General features: G+C 35.6%; 1 protein-coding gene across 2 annotated transcripts in view; it reads left to right on the top strand.

Annotated features, from left to right (window-relative positions):
- The window catches only part of UNC45B (unc-45 myosin chaperone B), a 373,967-nt gene extending 350,870 nt beyond the window's left edge, over nt 1–23,097 (top strand). For both annotated transcript variants that reach the window (XM_044064331.1, XM_044064332.1), the window contains exons 16-20: nt 460–573; nt 801–916; nt 10,305–10,422; nt 16,409–16,564; nt 20,558–23,097. In XM_044064331.1, coding sequence (XP_043920266.1) covers nt 460–573; nt 801–916; nt 10,305–10,422; nt 16,409–16,564; nt 20,558–20,818 — 765 coding nt within the window. In that variant the 3' untranslated portion in view covers nt 20,819–23,097. The remainder of the gene's footprint in view (nt 1–459; nt 574–800; nt 917–10,304; nt 10,423–16,408; nt 16,565–20,557) is intronic.
- The last annotated feature ends 311 nt before the right edge of the window (nt 23,098–23,408 follow it).

Here is a 23,408-nt window from a genome sequence, read left to right as displayed (position 1 = left end):
GTGTGTCTGAATTAATTTATGCTAGTAATATACCTAGAAACTTAAATATGTTCACTAGGTAATCCTTAGATATAGGAGTAACTCCGTATAGTGTTTTAGGGTTGATTGTGGGGCTTTGAGAGATTACTGGTAGTGCTGTAGACCCAGTATTGCTAATCAATATAGTACATACAGATAGGATAAGATAATATTAACCTTAACATATCTTTTCAGATTCGAGGGACAGTGCAGGAAAGTTTCCAGTTAGGTTTCAGCAGGGGAGGTGTCCTTCTGGTGTTCAAGCCTTTCAGGGATCTAGCAGATAGAGGGGGATAGAACCAGTGAACAGAATTCAACTGCTGTTGAGCACTTGTGTCCTGATGGGAGCCTAGTAATTTAAAGATTTTCTTTTTCATCGTTGAATGCATTACATTACATACTCGTTTCCAGTATTACTTTACATCCTCATTTCTGTTTCAGGCCCTGATACCACTGGCATTGGAAGGTTCGAGCACTGGTAAAATAAAGGCTGCTCATGCTTTGGCCAAAATCGCTGCTGTATCAAACCCTGAGATCGCTTTTCCTGGAGAAAGAGTAAGTAGAACAGATTTATGTAATGGTTTCATAAACATAATAAATTGTTGATCCGTCAACGTATTAGCTTTTACTTTATGTATGCATGTATGTCATTCTCTTTTACTATCCAGTCATTTTTATTTTGTTTCTGTTAGCAAAGTAGAGCAAATGACATCAAGCTCACATTTTCAGTTTAGAAACAAGAAGTAAATATAATGCATGTATATATGTATTTTTAAATTCAGATCTATGAAGTGATTCGCCCCCTCATCAGTTTGCTGGATACTGAAAGAGATGGTCTTCAGAACTATGAAGCTTTGCTGGGCCTCACAAATCTGTCTGCTCTAAGTGACAAACTGAGGTAAACAAATCAAACATAAAATGTATAGAAGTAACAACAGTATCTGTTCACAAAATTATCAAAAACAGTGCTTTGCATACTTTTAAGCAAAGTTCCTTGAATTTATGAGACTGTTTGTAATGAAACAACCTTAAATAAAAAAAAAAACAGTATTTTCTGGGAGCACATTAGTTCAGGGTGGTAACTGTATTAATTCAATGAACTAAGTAAGTGCACGTCTTTCCAAACAAATATAGGTCAGAGACATGATCAAAGAACACCTGAACAACACAAATGCATTGTCTAGTTATTGCCTGATTACGATACAGCTAATGGTGGCTGTTCTTACTGACTGTGGTTGCTATTAGCGATCTTGACAGATATTTTAAACTTAGCTGGATGCACAATGAATTTTAGATTGATAACTCCTCTGTGTCAGGAAAAGAAATGAGGTTAGAACATAAGCATTCTGAGACAAGCCACACCCTTGTGGCAGCTGGAAACAACATATTTTATGTTCCTGATACCCAATCATGCAACATTCAGTTTCCAGGATTTATTCATATGGTGGAGTGGTGGATGTAAAGTGTAATATAAATTAACATACTCTATATATAATCAATCCACTTTTCCCCATTTTCTATACAGGATTGGGGTGTCATGTCAACTGTTGTCAGTTTTCTTGAATCATTGCCACTCTCTTACTTGCTTTGACAGTCATGCCTGGCTGTCACAGGTTTTCTCTCGTGCAATCCATCCACCTCTTTGCCGGACGTCCTCAGTTCCTCTTGCCTTTTTCCCATGTTTCCCAAATCTTCACCAGATTGTCTTCTGCTTTCCTGTACATGTGCCTGAGCCACTGGAATGTGTCCTCTTTGACTTTATATGCGATTGAAACTACTTTGGATTCTGTTTTGATGTCATTATTTAGTCATCTTTCCAACAAAATCATCCTACCACCTGCCTCAGGCACTTCATCTCCATCACCTCTACCTTCCTCAATCATCTGCTGTCACTGACTAGGTTTCTGTACCATACAGTAGTTCTGGGCACACCACTGTTTTGTCTACCATGCATTTGTGCTTCTTTATCATTCTTCTGTCACTCACAACCAATGACACTCTGTGTCAGTTGGGTGTAACCTCAGAGTCTAGTTTTGGACCCCTCATTCAGACTTCCCTTCACCTCAAATACCTTTCCCAGGTAACTGAAGCTGGTACTCTGTTTCACTATTTTCCCTTCTATCTTAATTTCCAGCTGCCAGGACAACTACATCGTCTGCACTCTGCATCATCCCGTGCTCCTTCACTTTTGCATTCCATTCCTTTATCATTTGGTAAAGATACTGTTCAGAATCTGATTGCAATACCACATTGTCTGCATACAGCAGCTTTATAGATCTGTCCTCTCCAAACTGTTTGATAATATAGTCCATTACCAGTATAAACAGCAGTGGACTCGGCACTGATACCAAATGCACACCCATTCCCATTGGGAATCCTTTTGTGACTGTGAACACTGTTTATACTTGTGTAATAGGGTGCTTGTACATAGCCAGCACTTATTCTACCAATGATTTAGGAACTTCTAATCATCACAGGACGGCCCATGTCAACTTTCTTGGGACCATGTCATATGGTTTCTTCAAGGTCTTGGAAAGCCTGGTTGGTTGTGCTGCATTCTGACTGAATCTGAACTAATCTTCCATCTTACTTTTTACTGTTATGCATATTTCTTTATCAAACGTCCTCTGTACTTTCATGCAGCGTGGCATGACTTTAACACATCTGTACTGCCCACAGTTATGAAAGACCCCTTTTTTTCTTGTAGACTGGCAGCAGAATGCTTATTCTCCAGTCATCTGGGAAATGCCTCATTTAAAGTTCACTTTAAACACAAAGCTGCAACTGTTGAAAGCAGACACCAACTCCAGAAAGGAAGCCACACTTATAGGACCACCACAAACACAAGTTTTATTTCAGCTCACAAATTCTTGATTAACTTTTCATCCAAGCTACGAACCAAACTTCATCAGAATAAAGGAACAACATCCCAAAATTAATTTATATATCCAATCACACAATGGATTAATTCGTACTCATTTAATTAATGTTAACCCTTAAAGTCCCTCAAGTCAAATTCATATTTATTAAGAAAACTCATATTTATTAAAAAATATAAAATATAGGGCAAAAGTTAGAATGCTTAAAGATATAAGTATGAATAAATAATGGAAATAAAAATGTAAAAATGTATGAAATGTATAAATGTGAGTCATTTAAATAAAAAACAATATACCTTATAAAAGTCCATAGGTGTGTGTGTGTGTGTGTGTGTGTGTGTGTGTGTGTGTGTGCGTGTGTGTGTGTGTGTGTGTATATATATATATATATATATATATATATATATATATATATATATATATATATATACATATATATATATATATATATCTATACATAGTTTATTTGTTTGAAATTTATTGAACAGGAACATTTGACTGGGTTGTTTTCCATTTTCACTGTTTTCACTGGAAGCTTGGGAAGAAAAGCTCCAAACAGTAAGCAGTAATGATATCACAGAAATGTACGAGTGGTTAACAGTGCAGTTTAACACTGTTAAGAAATAAACAGCATGGTGTAGGAACACTGCTTTGATATGTATAGTAATTGAATGATAAATAATTCAGTTTTTGTCTAGGAATAAAGCACACATAGTACAGGACTATTTTGATATGTACAGTAGCTGTATGATGTGCTACCATCATGTATAAAGTTAGATATAACTGGGAAAATAAAGTCATAACAGAGAAGAGGGAAGTCCAGGTAAAAATTGAGAGAGTTATAAAGGTGGGAATATTGGAAAAGTAAAAAAAAAAACTAAGAGAGCAGGGGAGAGGGTAGCAGGGATATGTGAAAGGAGGAGGGCAACAGTATAAAATTAGAATAAGTAGGGTGAGTGGTGGGTGGGCGAGTGATAATTGAGAATGAGTGGTTATATAAAGAGATATACCTATCTCTCTCTCTCTCTCTCTCTATATATATATATATATATATATAAAAATTATTTTTGTGTTTTATGATTTTAAGATTGTTGCTGCTTTGACTGGCAATCTCCTCAGGTGTTAAATAATTGTTTGTCTATAAAATGTGCCGCAATTATTCACAGTGGACCCCCTAAATTCTAACACCTCCATTTATTGAAAAGTGCTGCATTTTCTTTACCCTAACCGCATATATACTGCTCCCTTAAGAATTCATCCATTATCTTCCTTACAAGGTGACCCTTATGTCTCACCATCATCCTTTAAGATCCCACCTACCTGGAAACAGTTTATTATAGAGATTAATTCATTTTCTTCACTGCAGAGAAAAGGCTAAACTTACTCCAGCTGCTTGGAACACATTACACTCAGATACTCTTCCTACTTTTCATCTTTTCAGGAAAGTGTTCTAACTGCTTTTCTCCTTCACCCGTGTACTGCTTTTTGCTTCATTGCCTTGTCACTGTCTACTTGTCCTGGTCTCCTTCAGGAATACACATGACACTGACTGACATTCAACAACCTTAATTAATTTCAAACATAACTCTATTACATAATTTCAATATTATTTGAAACGCAATAACCTTGTAACCAAAATATGTAAAATCATAAAATCCTCATAATGTATGTCAGGGCAGCGTACCCCACTCAACCTGCTCAATAAGTAGCTTCCATGCCCCTGCTTACTTGTTGTATCAGTCAAGCATTGTCAATAAGCAACATCGATACCTCCGCTCACTTATTTATCAATCAGGCAGCGTCCTACCGCTCACTTTTATCCCCCAAATCATTGCATCAACCCCAACACTAAAAGGGGGAACAGAAGAGGAATAAGACTGCCCCTCTTCTCTACCCAATACACACCTACATAACATTCCAAACAAATACAAAAAAAATTGGGAGGAAGGGTGGGTAACAAGTTCATGCCAAAATGCAACCCTCCTAACAGTTACACTGCTGTAAAACACCTAAGTCCCACCCTACATCTATCTCACTTCCTCTAAATTCACTTTACAAATTAAGCCTTCCCTTTCCAACTAACAAACCTATCTCTATTCTCTAAACTTAAATCCCTTACCTTCAAAACACCCTCCCCCACCTAATTTAACACTCTATATCCTTGCCAAAGATGTCCCTGGGCAAACTGGTTTGTTCCCAAACCTCTCACGTGTTAATTTTACCTCAGTCATACTCATCTTCCCAAATTGTTTTAGAAACTTAACTTTATTTTGCATTGTGAATGTATGCATGTTTTATGTCAGGAGTATAAAATCCCTTGTTTATGAATCAGTCTTATTTGCAAATACGCCATCTAATTTTGTTACATCTGTCCTGATCTGCAGATGAAAATTGTCTTTGGACTAGTCCAATTATCTTCCCAACAAATAATAAGCAAACAAACAGTCAAACACATGCAGTTATTCCGACAGGAGAATCATTGTAAATTTTAATTGCTCTTTTTCATGTATCATTTTTTCTTATGATTACTTCAAGTCATTTTATAATCTATACTTTGACTATATCTGTGGTCTGGAAACCTGTCACATCCCTTGAATTTGCTTTGCACATTTTGTTATGTGATAATACATGTCAAAATGTTCTAATATTATAGGATTTCCTCATACTGTGAGGTAAACTGAAATGCAGGAGGCAAAACAGAAGGTACTATTAACCAGAAACATGATAATGTAATGCATTATGATAAAAGCACATGCAGGATGATGTCATAGAATTTGTACATCCAAGGGAACAAGATAGTTTGTGGAAAAAAATTCAAGGTACAACACAGTTCATGGGTCATAAATGCCTTAAAATAAATTTAGCTGAGTGTGGAGTTGCCTGAACTAGAGTATATGTGTTTAAAAGAGGGGAGTAGAAGTAGTGTTGGGGAGTCATATTGCAAACTTGAAATAATGTATAGCTATGTGGATATCTTTAGCAATATTGAACATTCCATCTGAATTTGCAAAATGGGATCATAAATCATAACTAGCATTTGCCCAAAATTACTATTTTATGTAGGGAACAAGCCCCGGCATCCCCTGGTAGGAGGAGGATGTGATCACCCCACCTCCTGCAGCATAATCAAACCATATCTTGCTATTATTTACATACATACAAACATACAAATATTTCAAGCATGGGCATTAATGCCATTCTAGCCTGCCAGTATACCAAAAAACTTGTTCTCGTAATGTGTCCAGGCTGTTTTTAAAAATATCTAAACTAGGACTTGCTTTAATGTAATTTGGTAGTCTATTCCATGCATTAACTGCTCTCTCAGAGAACCAATTAGTGCACTTCTCACTCCTACAGAATTTTCTACATAGGCTGTCTGATGATTCACTAGTACTTTTTGATAACCCCAAACATTCCCAGAGGCAGTTGTCTCTAAATGCCCTACATACCTGAATAAGATCTACTCTTAGATATCTTTAAGAGAAAATGTACAAATTCAGATATTTTAGTCTTTCATAATAACTTACATTTTCACATCCATGGATGCATTTGGTATATTTCTGCTGTACTTTTTCCAGTTTACTCATGCTTGTTTTCTTATAAGGTTTCCATATTGTTATTCCATACTCAAGTTTGGGTCTAATGTAACTAACAAATGATGACTTCATCATTTCCGATTTACTAGACTTTATAAATCTTTTTATACAAGCTGTCACTCTATAACTATCATTTACCAATTAGTTGATATGATTAGAAAGACTCAAAGCTACATCTACCCATATACCCATGTCCTTAAATGTGTAAAGTATTAAATATTCACCTTTCAATTTATGTCTCTCAAATCTCATATGTTTAGTTTTTTATGTCTTTTTCAGCATATTATTCTCCTGTGCCCAAGTGATCAATTTAGTCAAAATTCTTTTGCAGTCATGCTTTAGCTGTAACACATGCAATCAGTTTACCCAATTTCATGTCATCTGCATATTGACTGTACAACACCTGTTAGGTCTGAAAGACACAATCTAAACAAGTAAGGGCCTAAGACAGAGCGCTGTGGGACACCCTGACTATAACCAAGAATTTCAACTATCGAACTGCTTGCTGTATGATACTTATCATGTCCTATTTGTAAGCCATCCAGCCATCCATCTTATCAAGAGTACACCGATACTTAGTTGTTCTAAATTATTGCTCAATGTTTTGTGTATGACCCTGTCAAATGCTGAAGTTAAATCTATATAAATTACATCACAGCACAATTGTTCATTCATTGTTATTATTATATTGCTATAGAACATCATATTACTGGTGGTAATAGATCTATTTTTAATATACGCATGCCGATATATGGTTTCAAGTTTCAACCTATTCAATTCTGACAATAACTTATCCAATATTACCTTCTCCATTATTTTTCCACAACATGAAAGTAGACCTAAGGGTCTATATGACTGTGGGTTTGTCCCACTCCCCTTTCTTTGAAAGTCAGGTTTAATAAGCACGTTTCCAATCTTGAGGAATCTCCCCATATTTATATGACCTATTAAATAATAAATATAATGGTACTGTAAGTTCTTGTTGAAGTGTTCTTAGGTCATTATTACTAATTCTGTCTCCTTCCTGTGCTTTGTTTAGATCCATTTTGCACAGTTCTTTTTTAATATAATCTAATTTGATTCCAGTATCTGAGGTAACCCAGATGTCAGTAGGACAATTTATCACCCTCCTTTGTTGAGCCAAACTGTTTTGCATAACATTTTGTAAATATATGTGCAATCTGTTGTGTCTGAGAATAAATTTCAGAATCTACACACAGTTTATCAATGTGTATGTCTTTCTTTCCACATCTTATGTATCTACAAAAAGGTTTCCTATTATGCTCAATATCTTTATATAACATTTCTTCAACATTTTTCTTGATCTTGTCTTACACTTTGCTTAATTTGTTTGTCCAGCTTGTTTATTTCAGTTTTCAAAGTTGTAGTTTAACCTCTCTTCCATTTCTTATATTTTTTTGTCTCTCACCTTAATCAGATATCTTGCTCTTATGGAAATATATCCCCCTGATGTTGTATGCCTACATCTTTTTACAATTTCTCTTTCAAAACTTTCCACATTCAGTCTTCAGTTTTTTCAATGAACAAATCACTCCATTTAGTTTTACATAGTGACTGTTTTGCTTGCATATAATCTGTAATTAATCTTCTATTCATTCTGGCAGAATTATCTAGCAACAAATTAACATTTATAATCCCATAATCACTGCACATCAACAGTGGTAAAACTTGACTTGAAGTAACAGTTATTTAAACAATGTCTAGTATGTTCCATTCCCTGGTAGATTTTTTTTACATTCTGAAGCAATTGCTGTGAATAATTTCATTACTAATTCTGCTGACTCAATATTATTCCACTCTGTTTCTGGTAAGTTTAAGTCCCCAACTAATATTATTCTTCCCTTCTGTGCTTCATGCAAGAAATGTATGAATTCCTCTAGGACATCAGCACTTGACTTTGGAGGTCTGTACACTACAACAATTGTTATATGTTCCAGGGTTGTCTTTATTAGTCAAAGACAAGTCAAATGTCTCATTTATGATAAGTTCAGATGTGCCATTTTTGAAACATGGTGCTCAAATTTGATTCAGGTAGTGATGTTTTGGCAGAAAAAAAACAATTCTGGTTACATTTGTGGTAATGGGTGATAATGAACTAAGCTGAGGATTTACAGACAGTAAGTTTTGCTGTTCTAAATACTGCTGTATGTGCTGTGTTTCACTGTCATCTTATAATTCCATTGTGGTTATGGTACTGATCACACAAAAATTTGGATGACACCCTCACTTTGAAGTTTGGGTGAGTCTGGTCTCTTATATTCCACTTTTGTTTTCCTCTACTATTTCTGGGCTCTTTGAATGATTAGTGGCTTTATATTTAGTTGGAATGGTTTCTTAACAATTGAAATGTGCATTTAATGTGGACTTAAAAAAAATGTTGTTTTCATGCAGTTTTATTACTTTTGATTAATTTACTTCTCCTTCCATCATATATTCTGAATGCATGTCCAGGATCAACGGTAAAGACATTCATATCTGTCTGTTTTGTTGTAAGCATATGTAAGCAGTTGCATGAAAACTAAAATACACATCATTTTTGAGTATGTTGCTTATCAATGGACAATGATATTTATCAAGTAAATTCCCTTCTGTAATAACACTATCATGTAAACAGTGGGATATAATTTATTACACATCACTATTTGTGTCAATTTGTTTCAGTCCTTATCAGCCTGACCATCTTTTTCTCCCCAGCATCTAATTAACATATCTATTTATCTGTCTTACTTGATATTAACACCCACAACATCACCCCAAGGGTCTCCCCTTTTCCAGGAGAAATGTACCTTACTAGTATTGTAACATGTCTCTGAGTAGTAGAGTGTGAGAGCCAGATGCTGGTAGGTCATCCCCCAGAGGTGGCTTAGATTATTTAAATTTTTTATACCTTACTCTCTCCTCCTTCTGGCTGTCACCAAATACAGTACAATGCCTTCTGCACTGGGCCAAATGCTGGACATGTTTCCAGACACCCAGAACCTGACTAGAATGCAATGCACTACTACGCAGGCCACATCACTGGAGCATTTCATCCCCAGTACTTGGGCCTTCTCTCAGCTAGCTCTCAGGTAGTATTTTAACTCTGAAACAACCTACCAGCTCTCCTCTGAAATGGATGAATTGACACTGATAATTCACTCCTGTCCCACTGACAACTCCTCTAATATGCAAACACAGGTCACTGGTGCTGCAGTCAGGGCTCAGACCCTTTGTGACATTCAAACAGCTTACACATCACTATTTGCAGGTACATTATGCCCACTATGGAAATGCCATTCATACTTGTTTATACAACCTGCTCATCACCAGATGGCAGATACCATAGTTTAATCTGCCTACATGCTTATACAATGTCTTTTAAAATGAATAATTTTGTTTTGTACTTCTCTGTTGCCTATTTTGTATCCATTCCACAGTGTCACATTCCTTTTTGTTAACATATTTACTGTTTGTAAATCTTTCCTCATACTTTATGGTCCGTCTGTTGTAACCCTTAACTTCTTCTGCCCTGCTTGTTTCTTCAGATTTAAGAACATAGGCAAACGTTTTTCATTCCTGACTTTCTGTGCCTTTATATGAACTCTCCCATCACCATTCTGTGACATAAGTGGTACAGCTGTTGTTTTTTTTTTTTTGTCTATCCATGTGAGGAGAAACAGAGTTAGCAAGTAAAGCACTGCTGACCAATAGAAATACTGTTATGTGGTCTGTAGTATTTTGTTGTAAGACATTACTTTCTCTTGCCCTCATAATGGGTACATAATATATTTCTTTGCTTGACAATCTTTAGGAAAAAGATTATTAAGGAGAATTCACTTCCTGAAATTGAGAACTACATGTTTGAACAACATGACCAAATCCGATTGGCTGCCACTGAATGCATGTGCAACTTGGCTATCAGCAAAGAGGTTGGTATAACAATGTGACTTACATGAATACTCAAACTGACTTTTAAACTTGTAAAGAAATGCTAAATCCTTTGCCATCCCTTATTCAGAGCTCTATTACTTAATTGCAGAGATTAGGCTGGTTGAATGGAAGGTAGTAGTAACTGGAAAAGGAGAGCTATTCAAAACAGAATCATTTATGATGTGCTACAGTGCAGCTGATTCATCTGAAAAACTAAGAAAAAATGTGTTTGTATGTGCTGGGGAATGATCTGAACTTGCATTGTAAAACCAGGTACAAAGTTGCCTCAGAAAGTCGTAATTTTAAAACTGATCTGAAAGAAAACAGGCCATTTCTTTGAGGAGCAGCACTGTTTGGAAGAAATGGCTTATCAAGGCAGAAGGTACCCAGCCTGGTGTAAGTGAACGCTAGGTGTAATCCTACAATTGTTACCACAGGTAGCAATAGGTTATGGGCTGGTGTTCCCACAGGTTTATACTTTTGCTTTTAGAACTCTTATCTGCTGCATGGGATTTTCTTCCTTCTCTTCTTATGGCACTAATTTTTAGTGGCATGTGTGATTTCATATGGGTGTCAATGGTACAAGGGAAACACTCGTAACAAGTAACAGTTCATTATAGAAGTAAGGCAGAATATACACATTTTGTACTAAGAAATGTTCAGATGTAATGAACATGGGTTTCATTGTTTGTAATGTACTGCACTTATAAGTTTTAGAGTTAGGTTTAAGCATCCTGTCATGTGAAAACTTGTCACTGGATCTGTTGATTATATAGAGTTCTCCTCAATCCACAAGTCTGGTAGCACTTGCACCAGTGAATTAGATTTGGATGCATATCCTCTGGATTGTTAATTTAGAAATCTGACACACACAATTCTAAACCGGATTACTGAAGTGTAGTCAAAAATAATTTTCATTTACTGCTGTTTGTGTGTGTGTGTGTGTGTGTGTGTGTGTGTGTGTGTGTGTGTGTGTGTGTGTGTGTGTGTGTGTGTGTGTGTATGTGTGCATGTGTGTGCTCATGAGTGCGTGTTTGTGTGTGAGTGTTTGTGTGTGAGTGTGTGTGTGCGCACACTTGTGTGTGTGTGTGTGTGTGTGTGTAAAGGTGGTATTGCTCTTCTTCAAATGCATCACTTGGCCCCTCCATCTTCTTAATTCTAGATATTATAATCTCTGAGTCTGTTTTGTAGGAGACAAGAACCATTGCCCCATCTATGTTTGAGCTTGAAAATTCATCATTCAGAATTTCCAAACTTGAATGACCATTTGTTTTCTAATTTGCATAAAAAGGCACTGCATTTACACAATGGATGTATGTAAAATGCTTTTCATAAGGCATATTACTGTTTTATTATAAGCATTCTTAAAAACTTTGTTTAGTAGACCATTAAGAAATTATGTTCTTTGATAACTTGAAAAAGATCCATAAAACATGTAGATTGCAAGTAGAGAAAAGAGGATAAACATTGTTTTTGAGGAACAAGCAAAGACTAGGTGTTACTAAAGGGTTTTTGGTAGTAATTGAACCATTACTCAAGTCCATCTTTAGCAACAGCTGATTTCATTGACAATTACTAATTTTTCCCAATGTTAAGAGATGTTGGAGGTTGTTATATTATGTAAGAGGGCCCCTTCTTTTTACCCAGGGCTTGTACTTTAACATTAGTTGTGTTAGTAGCCAAACAGTCCTTCACTGGAATCAGATTATTATGTACCTCTGACAGCTTTGATTTTATAGCTTTTTCATATAACACCAGAATGGCAGACTCATTAAAACATAAAGATGTCTTCTCCTTGCAGATGAATCAGAAATCCCACTGGTAATATTCTTGCATATGCTCCATTCAGGATACAAAGTATGTGCCCAAACTATTTCTCCCACCAACACCACCACGACAGTTGGATACATAAAGGAGCAGTCAGTACAGAAGCCAGGAAAGGAGAGAGAATGTTGTCACTGTTCTGCAACCATGTTTCAGTGACAACACAAATATCTACAATTTCCAGTGTTAGGAAGGCCTCAAAGGAGGGCATTTTCTTGCTTAGGCTCCTAACACCAAGCAAAACTACACTGATATTTTCCAGATTAGAATTTTTATTTACTAGCTTGGTAGCTTAAGTAGTCTGACATTGCTTAATAAAAAGATACTATGGGGGAGAGAGAGACAGTAAGCAAAAGCTCTGATGAAACAGGTGTAGTCAATATGTGAGACTGTCTTCCATCTCCTGCCATGCTGTCACAAACACAGTCTCCTCAGAATGACAACAATAACTTAGCCAATTACTAAAATTGATCATCTTTTACTTACATTGTGACATCGTTTTCATTGATGGTAGGGTACTACTGCAGGGTAGATTCTTTCCTCCCTTACTGACATACTCAAAGAGCACCATGATCTCCCTTTTCATATAGTCTAAGGGAACACATGTCAAGTCATTTGCACCCACATGGGCAAGGACCATGTCATATTCATATGGGAGGTGAAGGAACTTGTGTGCCTTCCTGATGTGGTAGATGCTAACAACAGAGCAACAGCTAAATGCTACCGTCTTTGCTGAGCCTTGACTTTGGAAAGCACTGGCTATGCTTATTTCCTTTATTGAAAGTAACATTCATTCTTTGGTAAAAGAGAGACTTTCAAATGAAACGAGAATGATGACAAAAATGACTGTGTGAAATTATTATGAGATTAGGCCAGAATGAATGGAGTCAGAGTTAACAGAGGGTCATACAGAGACAGATTACTTTTGGACATGTCTGTGAATTGTAGGATATTTTAGTTATATTGTTAAAGGTTTATAAAGACCATCAATAATTTATTTTGCATTTAGCGCGGCTAGAGCTTCTATCATGTAACATACTATGTTTACATTTAAAGAAGCATTTTGGGATGTTCTCTTGTATCAGCTTAAATTCAGTCTAATTCCATAGTTTTCTGCTTGACTACTGATCTTCTGCCCAGATTTCATAGTCATGTAAAATGAAAAAAAAAAATCTATGTTTTTCCCAGACACATTGATATCCCATATATTTGACATCATGTTCAGACTTGTCTTACTAATATTTCTAATAGTTACCACTTTTACTTATTACTAATTTTAACGGCAAGTTCCTTCATAAGTTCAACATCATTTGGCCTTTGAGGTACATAGATTCTGTTGCATTATTAATTAAAATAAAGCTTGATGGCTATCAAGGCAATAAATGTCTCTTTTACAAGAACTGTTTAAACTTAAGCTAAAATTAAAACATGTTTGTCTAGTAGTTACTAGGTTTTTGAATCTCCAGCCCTGATAGTGCCTTCATGGTCTATTTTGTAAAACTCTTGAGTTTGTGGATGGGTTTGTAAGAAATGCTCTACAAATTCAGTCTAAATAGTCTCTGTAACTCCCATAACATTATTATAAGATTTATGCTGCTTCAAGATCTGAGTAATACAATTCTCAAAATATATTTCTAATAATGCATGTGAGACTTACGGGGCAGTTTTTTGTGAACCAGATAACTTGCCACATTTTAAATATGGGTATAATAGGTTTCATCTTCCCATCATCAAGGACTTCAACAGAAACTAACAGTTTATGAAATACACTAGTTAAAGCAGACCTTAGTGTTGCCCTCCATTTACAAAATACTCTTACTGGACACTCATCACTTCTCATACTTCATACTTAAGGCATTTTTACTTTACTGAAGGCTAAATGGACTTTGATAGTATTAAGCCCTTGACAAAGACGGCAACAACTTTTTAAAAATTTGTCTACTTAAAGGTACATGTGGCTAGGCATCTTATGGTTGAAATGATCGCTTGCCTTATTTTATTCCTGTGTTATTGTGTTTATCTCAAATAATCATATGGGGGGGGGTGTCTCAGTGGTGATGTCCCAGAATGCATAGGGCTCAAAAAGACCAGTAACTGAAATTACTAGAAATGTCTTCCTATCTTGAAGTTTCATAATCAGTTGTATGATTAGATTTCAGTGGATGAAAAGAATTCTAACTTTAAACTTAGATGTCACATATTTAAAAAAAGGACTTTATTGTCTGAGGGTTTAGCTATACTTTCCTCATATTTGCTCCTGTAGTAACTAATATGCCTTCTAATTTCCTCATAAATCCGATTTAGCTTCTGCTTATTAACTGTCATAGTCTACTGCTAATAAAATTCTAAATGTACTTAATTTTGTCTGACAAGCGTAGCCATAGTTTTGTTTCACCAGGGTAGAATTTCACTAGGACGGCAGGTATTGTATTTATAGTTAATACATTCCTTTGGAGGAAGGGGTGCTGCACAAAAATTACAAAGTAGACTCCAGAAGTGGCTCCCACTTTGGATATTAGCTTAAAGAATGGAGTCCACACATTCAAAGAAATTCTCTATCCTCAGAAAATGTATTTTACCATAGTCACACAATCTCATAGGTGCATATATAACCAGTCTGCTTAGTAACTCAAAGGAAACAGCAATGTGATTTGATGTACCAATAGGTTCCCTACATCTAATGTTATTTACTGTTCCTTCTTTATTCATAAGTACTGTATCTAAGGTGCTCTTGTCTCTTGTGGGTAAATCTATCAGATGAGTACAGTTCATCCTTATCATCATACTATGAAATACTGTGGTAAAGTTAGACGCACTGTCTCCTATATTCCAGTTTATATTAGTGTAGTTAAAGTCATCCAGTATGGTTATAGGGATATTGGTTACACATTGTGATAAAATTTCAAAAGTACATTGTGCATCAGTGACCACCTGAGGAGAATTGAGAGTACTTATCTGACCTTAGTTTGGAAATATTTGGCAAGTGTTTTATGTTTCTTACTAATATTTTGATATCCATATCTTAAAATGTCTGATTACCCATGATAGACGAGTGTAAAAACATAGCAATACCTAAAACTACTTTTTCTTATGTTAAACAAAATTCTGAAATATTTTGAATGCATACGTCTTCTATTATGTAACTTCTTAATACTAAAAGCATTTCTATTTCTTCAGACTTGTTTACCAAGCTACAGGTATTTGGTGTACTAAATTTTAAAGTTATAAAATCTACCCACCAGTAAATTTCTTTTAGATATTGGTATACTTTTCCTAAAAATAAATGTTGATGTGAAAAGAAATTAATCACACAAAACGTAGAGGTATTTCATGCCTGTAGAAGCATCTGCCACTTTCTACATTGTCATGATCTTTATTTATAAAGTACAACTGATGTGAACTGTTGCTATATAGACAAACTTTTATGTATTCAGTCAGTTGGTCTAAGTGAGGTCATAATTTCACTCCATATGAAATAAACCTTTGTGTGTTTACATAAATTATACAATTTCCTTGTAACAAATACCAAACCAAAAAGGAGAAATAACTTGGTGAAAATATCACTATTAATCAGAAGCACCAAGCCAAACTGATCCAAAGCAGGAGGCTTTATTATATTATACACATTCGTACACTATATACACTTAAGCAATATGCGCCTTAAATCACTATCTCATAAAGACTCTTTGCCATAAGAACTCTAAGTTCCTGTGTTACTAAAGTAGTTGTGCTTATTATGGCTTTGTCATTTGGACAAGGGGTTAATTTGTCGAACAATGACGTGTATACGTATCCAAATTATTACATACTTAGACAAGTGCTGCAGAAGGCTTATATAGAATAGCAGTCACTTTAGGCAGCCTTTTAAGATGGGAAGTAAACAAACGCTCACATCTGTCAAGTTTTTCAACAAATGATATCTGTACATTCTTCATTTTTATCATATCAGAAGATTTGCCTAGGGGTAAACATTAGAAGAAATAATACACACTAACTCACACAAAAAGATAGCTTCATGTGAAACTTTGACTTATGAGGTTGACACCTGGTAAATATTCTGACTGTGTATCCGAGAACCACATTTTTTTTTATATTAGATTACTAACTGGGACTAGATTGTAAAATGTGTTTTTCAAGTGGTCTTTATTTTTTGTGTTCCAGGTGCAGGACAGGTTTGCAGCTGAAGGAAATGACAGACTCAAGCTTGTTGTGTTACTGTGTAGTGAGGACGATCCACCACTGCAGCGGGCAGCAGCTGGAACACTCGCCATACTGACCACCGCACAGAAATCAATATGTCACAAGGTGACAACAGTGGTAAGTGTCACAGCGTGCTGGTACTCTAGTAAGGTAATTTATTCATTTTAAGAGTTCAAACATTGCCTTTTCAGAATCAGAAATTATTCCACTGCATTTCACATTGTTATGTGCAAGAAAAGGGAGGAAGATCTGTAGACTGAGGGCTTTTTCTCTGGATATGTGACAAGATAGTACAACTATATATGGAGATACATGTATGAGAAACATTACTTTTGTCAAATTTTTTTGATACCAGAATTGGTTAGATATATGGATTGTTGACGGCTACAATGGGTGAAGTCTTGAACATCCTATGTAAGGAAAGTGGTATTGGTTACTAATGGCAAAACTTTTATTTGTAATGAAAGTTTCAGTATTAAGGGTGTGTATGTTTGTGTGCGCGCACGTGTGTGTGTGTGTATGTGTGTGTGTGTGTGTGTGTGTGTGTGTGTGTGTGTGTGTGTGGGTGTGTATGTACTTGTGAGCTAAAGTTAGGGTAAGACGAAAGGAAGTGGACATGTGTGTCTGTATGTGTGTGTGTGTTCATGTATGTGTGTGTCATGTTTAGTGGTCCTGTTAGAGGAAAGGGTGTTTAATACCTTAATGTGTAGGTTTGGGTTTAGGGGCAGGGTTAAGTTTAGGGTTAGCACACATGAGTAAGATGGTGCAGGATAGACAGTTTATTGATGGATAGTTGAAGTCCCACAAAAGAAAGGTGTTAGGATTAATGGGGATTTCAGATAAGGTATTAAATAGCTGTAGAGGTCAGAACTGGACACAGAGGGTATTCTATTACTAGTTAAAAAGGGGTGATATGGACATCTCATAGTTCAAATCTGGTGTCTTGAGAAATCAGTCATGAGGTGTTGATATCCCAGACACATACTGAAATGCCTCCACAACAGCCAATAGGCCTGAAGACATGATAACAAGTAAACCCAGGGGTTGAGGGAGGGCTTCCATTTTTCTGATGCCATGTCTCTGTAACTACACATATATGACTGTGTTGAAGATTTCTAACATTGAGTAAAGCCATTTAATGTATTCCGAGCTAGACGTTATTAAATTGTAACATCCAACAGATCAACCCTGCATAGAAAATACACTGTAGGAGCAGCAAAAGCTTTAGCCATATCAGGAAAGCCGTATTACAAGAAGTGGAGATCATCCCTGGTAAAGTAGGAAGCCTTATCAAGCATCTCATCCTGAGCTGAATTGCCCCTAGAATATTAGCTACTTAGCCAATTGTTAAAGCCAATTATCCTGTCTTTGAATCTTAACATCATTCTGTGTTAATGGTAAAATGACACTCAGTAGCAGAGTCTTTCCTATGTTTGGCACATGCATAGCAACAGCAATCATATTCTTATGCATGCCCCTCTGGACAGAGTGTTAAAGGTTGTTCCTTCCCTTCAAGTGCCCTGTTAGAGTTATCTAAAGTGACAATAATATCCTTTTAATAAAATGTGGGCATCATAGTAGGCTGTACAGTAAAGATAAGACCTGACTGAATAGAAGACCCCCCCATCTCTCGTGTTGCTTATGATATAGGTTACAGAACACACTAAAAGAATGGCCAAGCGACTTTATAAGATAATCGTCTACATTTTTGTTCAGAAATAGAAGTCACTCTAAACTGTTTGAGGAATGTGTGTACTACATTATGAGAGTATATAATATTTAGGAGTATGGGAATAGAATAAGCATGGAGATGTTGCTTTATATGCATTTATTTATTTATTACATTTATTTATGGTTTGATTGGGTACAACCAATTTCCAACAGAGACCAGTGGAAAAACTTGTACAAGTAGCTAACAGTATGTGGTGGCATGTGTTTACAAAATAAAATGTAACAACAGTGACAGTAGAGTTTTGCAAAATGAAACATTAAGATGAGTGTAGTGTTGGTAATTAGGAATGGTTGGCATTCTAGATTATTTAGCTGGGGTACTGGAAGGAGATCCTTGCTGAGTAGTAAAAATTTTCTGTGCAGGCAAGAAGACAAACATGGAGAAATTAACTTCAATGGAGAATAATCCTCTATGTTGACTGTACTGAATTAATGTAGATGATTGTTAGGTTGGCAAATAGGATCAGCATTATTATGGAGGTGGAGCTAGAGAGATAGGGAAACTCATCATGGACAATACTATACCCGGAAGTGGTTGAAACAACTGGAGATAAACAATAAAAGTTTCATTCTGAGGGTGGAAGATTAGAGTGGATACAAAGGTCTGGGTTATTAAAGTGTAGATGTCTAAGTATCAATGGAGAGATTCTGAGGTGGTTTATAATGACTAGGAAAATATGTAAGAAGTCTGGTGAAAGACAAGTTGGACTTCTTCATGGAGGATCGAAAAAAAGGAAAACTAAGAAAGGAAAACAATGCATTAGTTCTGTAATAAGGCTACAGAGGCTGTCTGGAATAAAAAAGTAATGTCTGTGACAGTAAGGAAAGGATCTTGAAAATGATATGTAGAAACTAGGAACACATCAACAAAGCTATTGAAATAAGCAAATTTAAATGCTGAAACAGCTTGACTAGGAAAACAAATGTGGAAGGAGAGGATTTTTAAGCTGTACTAAAGAGAGCAAGAGGGTCCTGGGATACACATCTAAGGTACATATTTACATCTTCTGTACAGTAAAAGGAAATAGACACTGTGCAGACTGTTCTCTCTCCCTTTTAATGTATGAATGGTCAGAGGAAAGGGGGAATTCACTTACAGAACAGACTCTACGGTTACATGCTATAGGATGAAATAAACAAAGCCAGAACTAAAACATGTTGTATTCACAACAGAGAGACATGCATGGGCAAACTACCATCAGAATTACAGTATTCCATCTGTGATCTGACAGTCAGATCCCAGTATTCAGTGGGGACTGCAAAACAGAATGACCTTGTAAAAGAGACCCTTTAATCAAGACTGCAAACTAGGAGTATTTGTGTGTCAAGGTCATTGAGAACTGACCCAATGTTTGACAGCAGCATAAAATATTACCTTATGTATTGTAACTATATTAAACAGTAACAACTATAGAACATAAATTAACTATACTAAATTAAACTAAATATTTTTATTCAGTAGGAGAAATTGGCTGTAGGGTTGAACAGCTATGTATTGAATATAATCCTACATTTTAAATTTTTTAGGTAAATGTAGTTTTTCAAAACTGAATTTATGAAATCAGACATTTTTGAGCATGTTATTTTTGAAAAAAACAGCATTCTATTCTGAAGTTTTGAGAGGAAGAAGATAAGCTTTTTTTCTGATTAATGATGACCATTTCCTTGATTATGTCAACTGGTTAGGAACTGGGGGTGCAATTCCTTGTAAGGAAGGCATGGAGGCTCACTCTATTAAACTGTATTAAGCTACTTTCTTTCTTTTTTTGAATAATGAGTGCAAACAGCAAGAAATTCCCACAATGAGACCAAATGAACATAAGAATTCTCATAATTTACTTGACGATGTAGTGACTTCTTGTGTATATATTGTATATATATATATATATATATATATATATATATATATATATATATATGTATAATTTTCTCGGAACAAGATTGTTGTCTGTTTTCTTTAGAAAGGTATTTGTATTGTTTATTTGTGTTTTTGAGTTACCGTATTGTTGTTATTATTTGAAAAAAGAAAATTGAAATAAAGAGATTTTGGAAAAAAAAAAAAAAAGACTGTTTGTTCTCCCTTGCTGCTGTTTCACTAGAATCATGACGTCATCTGCTAAATCTTGATCTGCATGAACAAATAGTGTTCAATGCCAGTGCAAAGCCAGCCTGCACTATTATAATAATTTCAGACATGATGTGTAGCTTTGTTTCTGTTTGACTTTGATTTGTATTTTTGTTGTAGTTTTTACATTTAGAAACTTGCAATTCTAGGAAGTCATTGTGAATTTAACTAGCAATTAAATATACATTTTTTCTCTGTTTATCTCCCACTCTCTTTTGTTTCCTCTTCACTCATCTCATGTTCTTGCCTTATAGACCACGCAGTGGCTAGAGATTTTACTGAGGCTTTGCCTGCATGAGAACATGGAAGTACAACATCGTGGATTGGTGATTGCCTACAATCTAATAAATGCAGACAAGGAGCTGGCCAAAACATTGATTGAAAGTGAGTTGTTGGAGATCATGACTATCATTGGCAAAGCGGAAAACAATAAAGATCGACAGCACATTATTGACATTGCCCGTGAATGTCTTTCGAAGGCCATGGACTATGGATTTATCAAACCCATCTCCTAATTCATGAACAAGCTGTGGTGTAATTAAGGGACTAGATGAAGTCAGCAGTCACCATAGCAATAAAGTCTGTATATTTTTCAAAATCATAAGTGAATGGAAAATTTGTACCATTTTTCTGCTTTTGGGGTTGATTTTAAAATCCTGTTCACATCACATCACTGAAAGTATATTAGTAATAATTCAAGTTAGACATGACTCAAATGATTTTCTAAAAAGAAATATATTATGTTTAATAATATTGTGTAAAAGATGGCAAGATGGGTGTGTTGATTTGATTAGGGAGCAATATTACCACTCCTGGTTAATGGGTATAACTCGGCGTTTTGAGTTAAACAGGAAAAGCAGGCTTCTCTTTGGTTAGACACATTTTCTTTGTGAATATATTGGTGAAAAACTTACACAAAAAAAGAGCAACCAGCTGCTTTTTTTAAAAAAAATCATTGTAGCTACTGAGAAAAAGTAAACAAGTCACTGACATTGTCTTTATTTGCTAAATGGCAGTTGAAAATACTTTAGATAAAAAATATCTTCTGCATTTGTCCAGTAAATCCGGTTAAATTAAAAATGTGTAAACATTTTCTCTGGAGGCTGAAAGTACTACACAAAGTTTCTTATTGCCTTAAAATTCCTTAAAATTGTACTCAGTCAAGCTAACAGAGGCGAACAGATGCCACTGTGTATATAACTGCAAACATTTTACAGTGTTTCCATTTTATTGAACAACATATTGTTTCAGCTTATTGTCAAGGCTTAAGACTAGGAGTAATGTACCTAAATCCTCTATCAGTCCTTGGTTTGATTCCCACATCTTTCAATTGCAGACAGCATAACCTAGAGTAAGCCTCTTCACCAGGCTGCGCTCCTGGGCTAAGCCTGAACTAGGCCCAAGTGGATCAGTGCTGTGCTGTACTGTAGGTTACATATGTACTGATTTTTTATTTATGTAATGTTAAGTGGAAGAACTTTGTACACCTACAAAACTAGCTCCAAAAGGAACCTTCAGATTCTCTGTAAATCTGCCTCCAAAAATGAATAAAAACTCTGCACTGTAACCCCAAGTGTTTTTGCTTTAACCTTTATTAGGATATGCTGCATATGTTTGAGCAATGTAATTCCAACACTATCAAAGTATGCTTCCTGATTGTATTAGCTCGTGATACTTATATACATACCATCTAATTTAAATCTGTAATTAAGATGGCCCTTTAAATTATATTAATGTAGATAAGATTAGTGTATTTTTGAAATCCACTGTAATCATTTAAATCTCTTAAATACATACTTCCTGTAAGTAGCTCAATGCTTCATACCTCTTACTTTTCCATCCTTAACATTTACTGCAATGGTTATATGCTGCTAACGTGTGATGGACGTTTAAGGGTATGCCATGTCGTCTGTATCAGGCTGCAAACATTTAACCAAAAACAGTGGTGGTTAAAGTACAACTTTCATGACAGGCAAAAAAAATGCATGTAATGAATGAAAAAAAACATAAGTAAATATTTGTAATTTAGTAATAGCTTGAATAGGGACTAATATGAATATTTTTTTGTAGTGCTGTGTATCAGAACACAGTATGATAAATGAAGTACTTTAAAACCTACTCACACATTAATGTGACACATTATATAAATTCAGTATGCCATGTCTGACTGTGGGTATGCTGGGCTTTACCCATGTCTGGCTTCATGAAATTGGTGACACTGGCTTAATCCTTGTAGCTATACAAAGTTAGTTATGAGTACATTCCATTGTAACTTACCCTGAAATATCATATTTTGCTCCAGTACTCTGACCTATTGAATCACAAGTAAAAAATGACTTCTGGGTTAAATTTCAAACTGTTATAAAAGGGAATGTTACCCCCCCCCCCCCACACACACACACACGACTTCTGGGCTAAATTTCAAACTGTTATAAAAGGGAATGTTACCCCCCACACACATACATACATTTTTTGTTTAGGGTCAGATGTGTTTTTGGAATTTATGCTAGTGTGGACAGTCTAAAGGTAATCCCAGCACCAACTCTAGGTTGGAGGTGGGAATGATCAAAGCTACCTACATTCTGCTGTTTTTATAAAAGCTTTTTTATTTGTCTTTAAGTGAGTCACAGTAGATAAAATCCAGCAAAGTTACTATGAAATTCATAGTTAGCCGAATACAGAGAAGGACTTACACAAGAAAATAATTGAATACTTATCAAAAAGAGCTGCTTTTAAATCTAAGTATGAAACTTCAGGTGCCTTGCGACAGTGACATTTAAATAAGCAGAAAGACTCATGTTTCATTGGTATAATTAATCCTGAGTATTTGCTAAACCTTTCCAGTCAATAGTGTAATATTAACTTAATAAACTAATTTACAAAATTATAATTAAAAAGCTCCAAAAGCTACAGCGAAGGTAAAGTGGGCTTTCACTACTAAACTAATGAGACAGTAATATTAGAATTTCAGCACCAAATGAATGAATGAAAGAATATTTTTCCTTCCAGTCATACATGCACCCCATACCTCAAACCAGTGAATCGTCTGGCCTGTAATCAGGATCTGTATGTAAATACATTCAGCAACAGGTCTGCATATAGGGA

This window comes from Protopterus annectens, chromosome 2.part2 (assembly GCF_019279795.1).
Source record: "Protopterus annectens isolate FY-2018-M chromosome 2.part2, PAN1.0, whole genome shotgun sequence".
Classification (NCBI taxonomy): domain Eukaryota; kingdom Metazoa; phylum Chordata; order Ceratodontiformes; family Protopteridae; genus Protopterus; species Protopterus annectens.
This window is presented reverse-complemented; position numbering and strand designations above follow the sequence as displayed.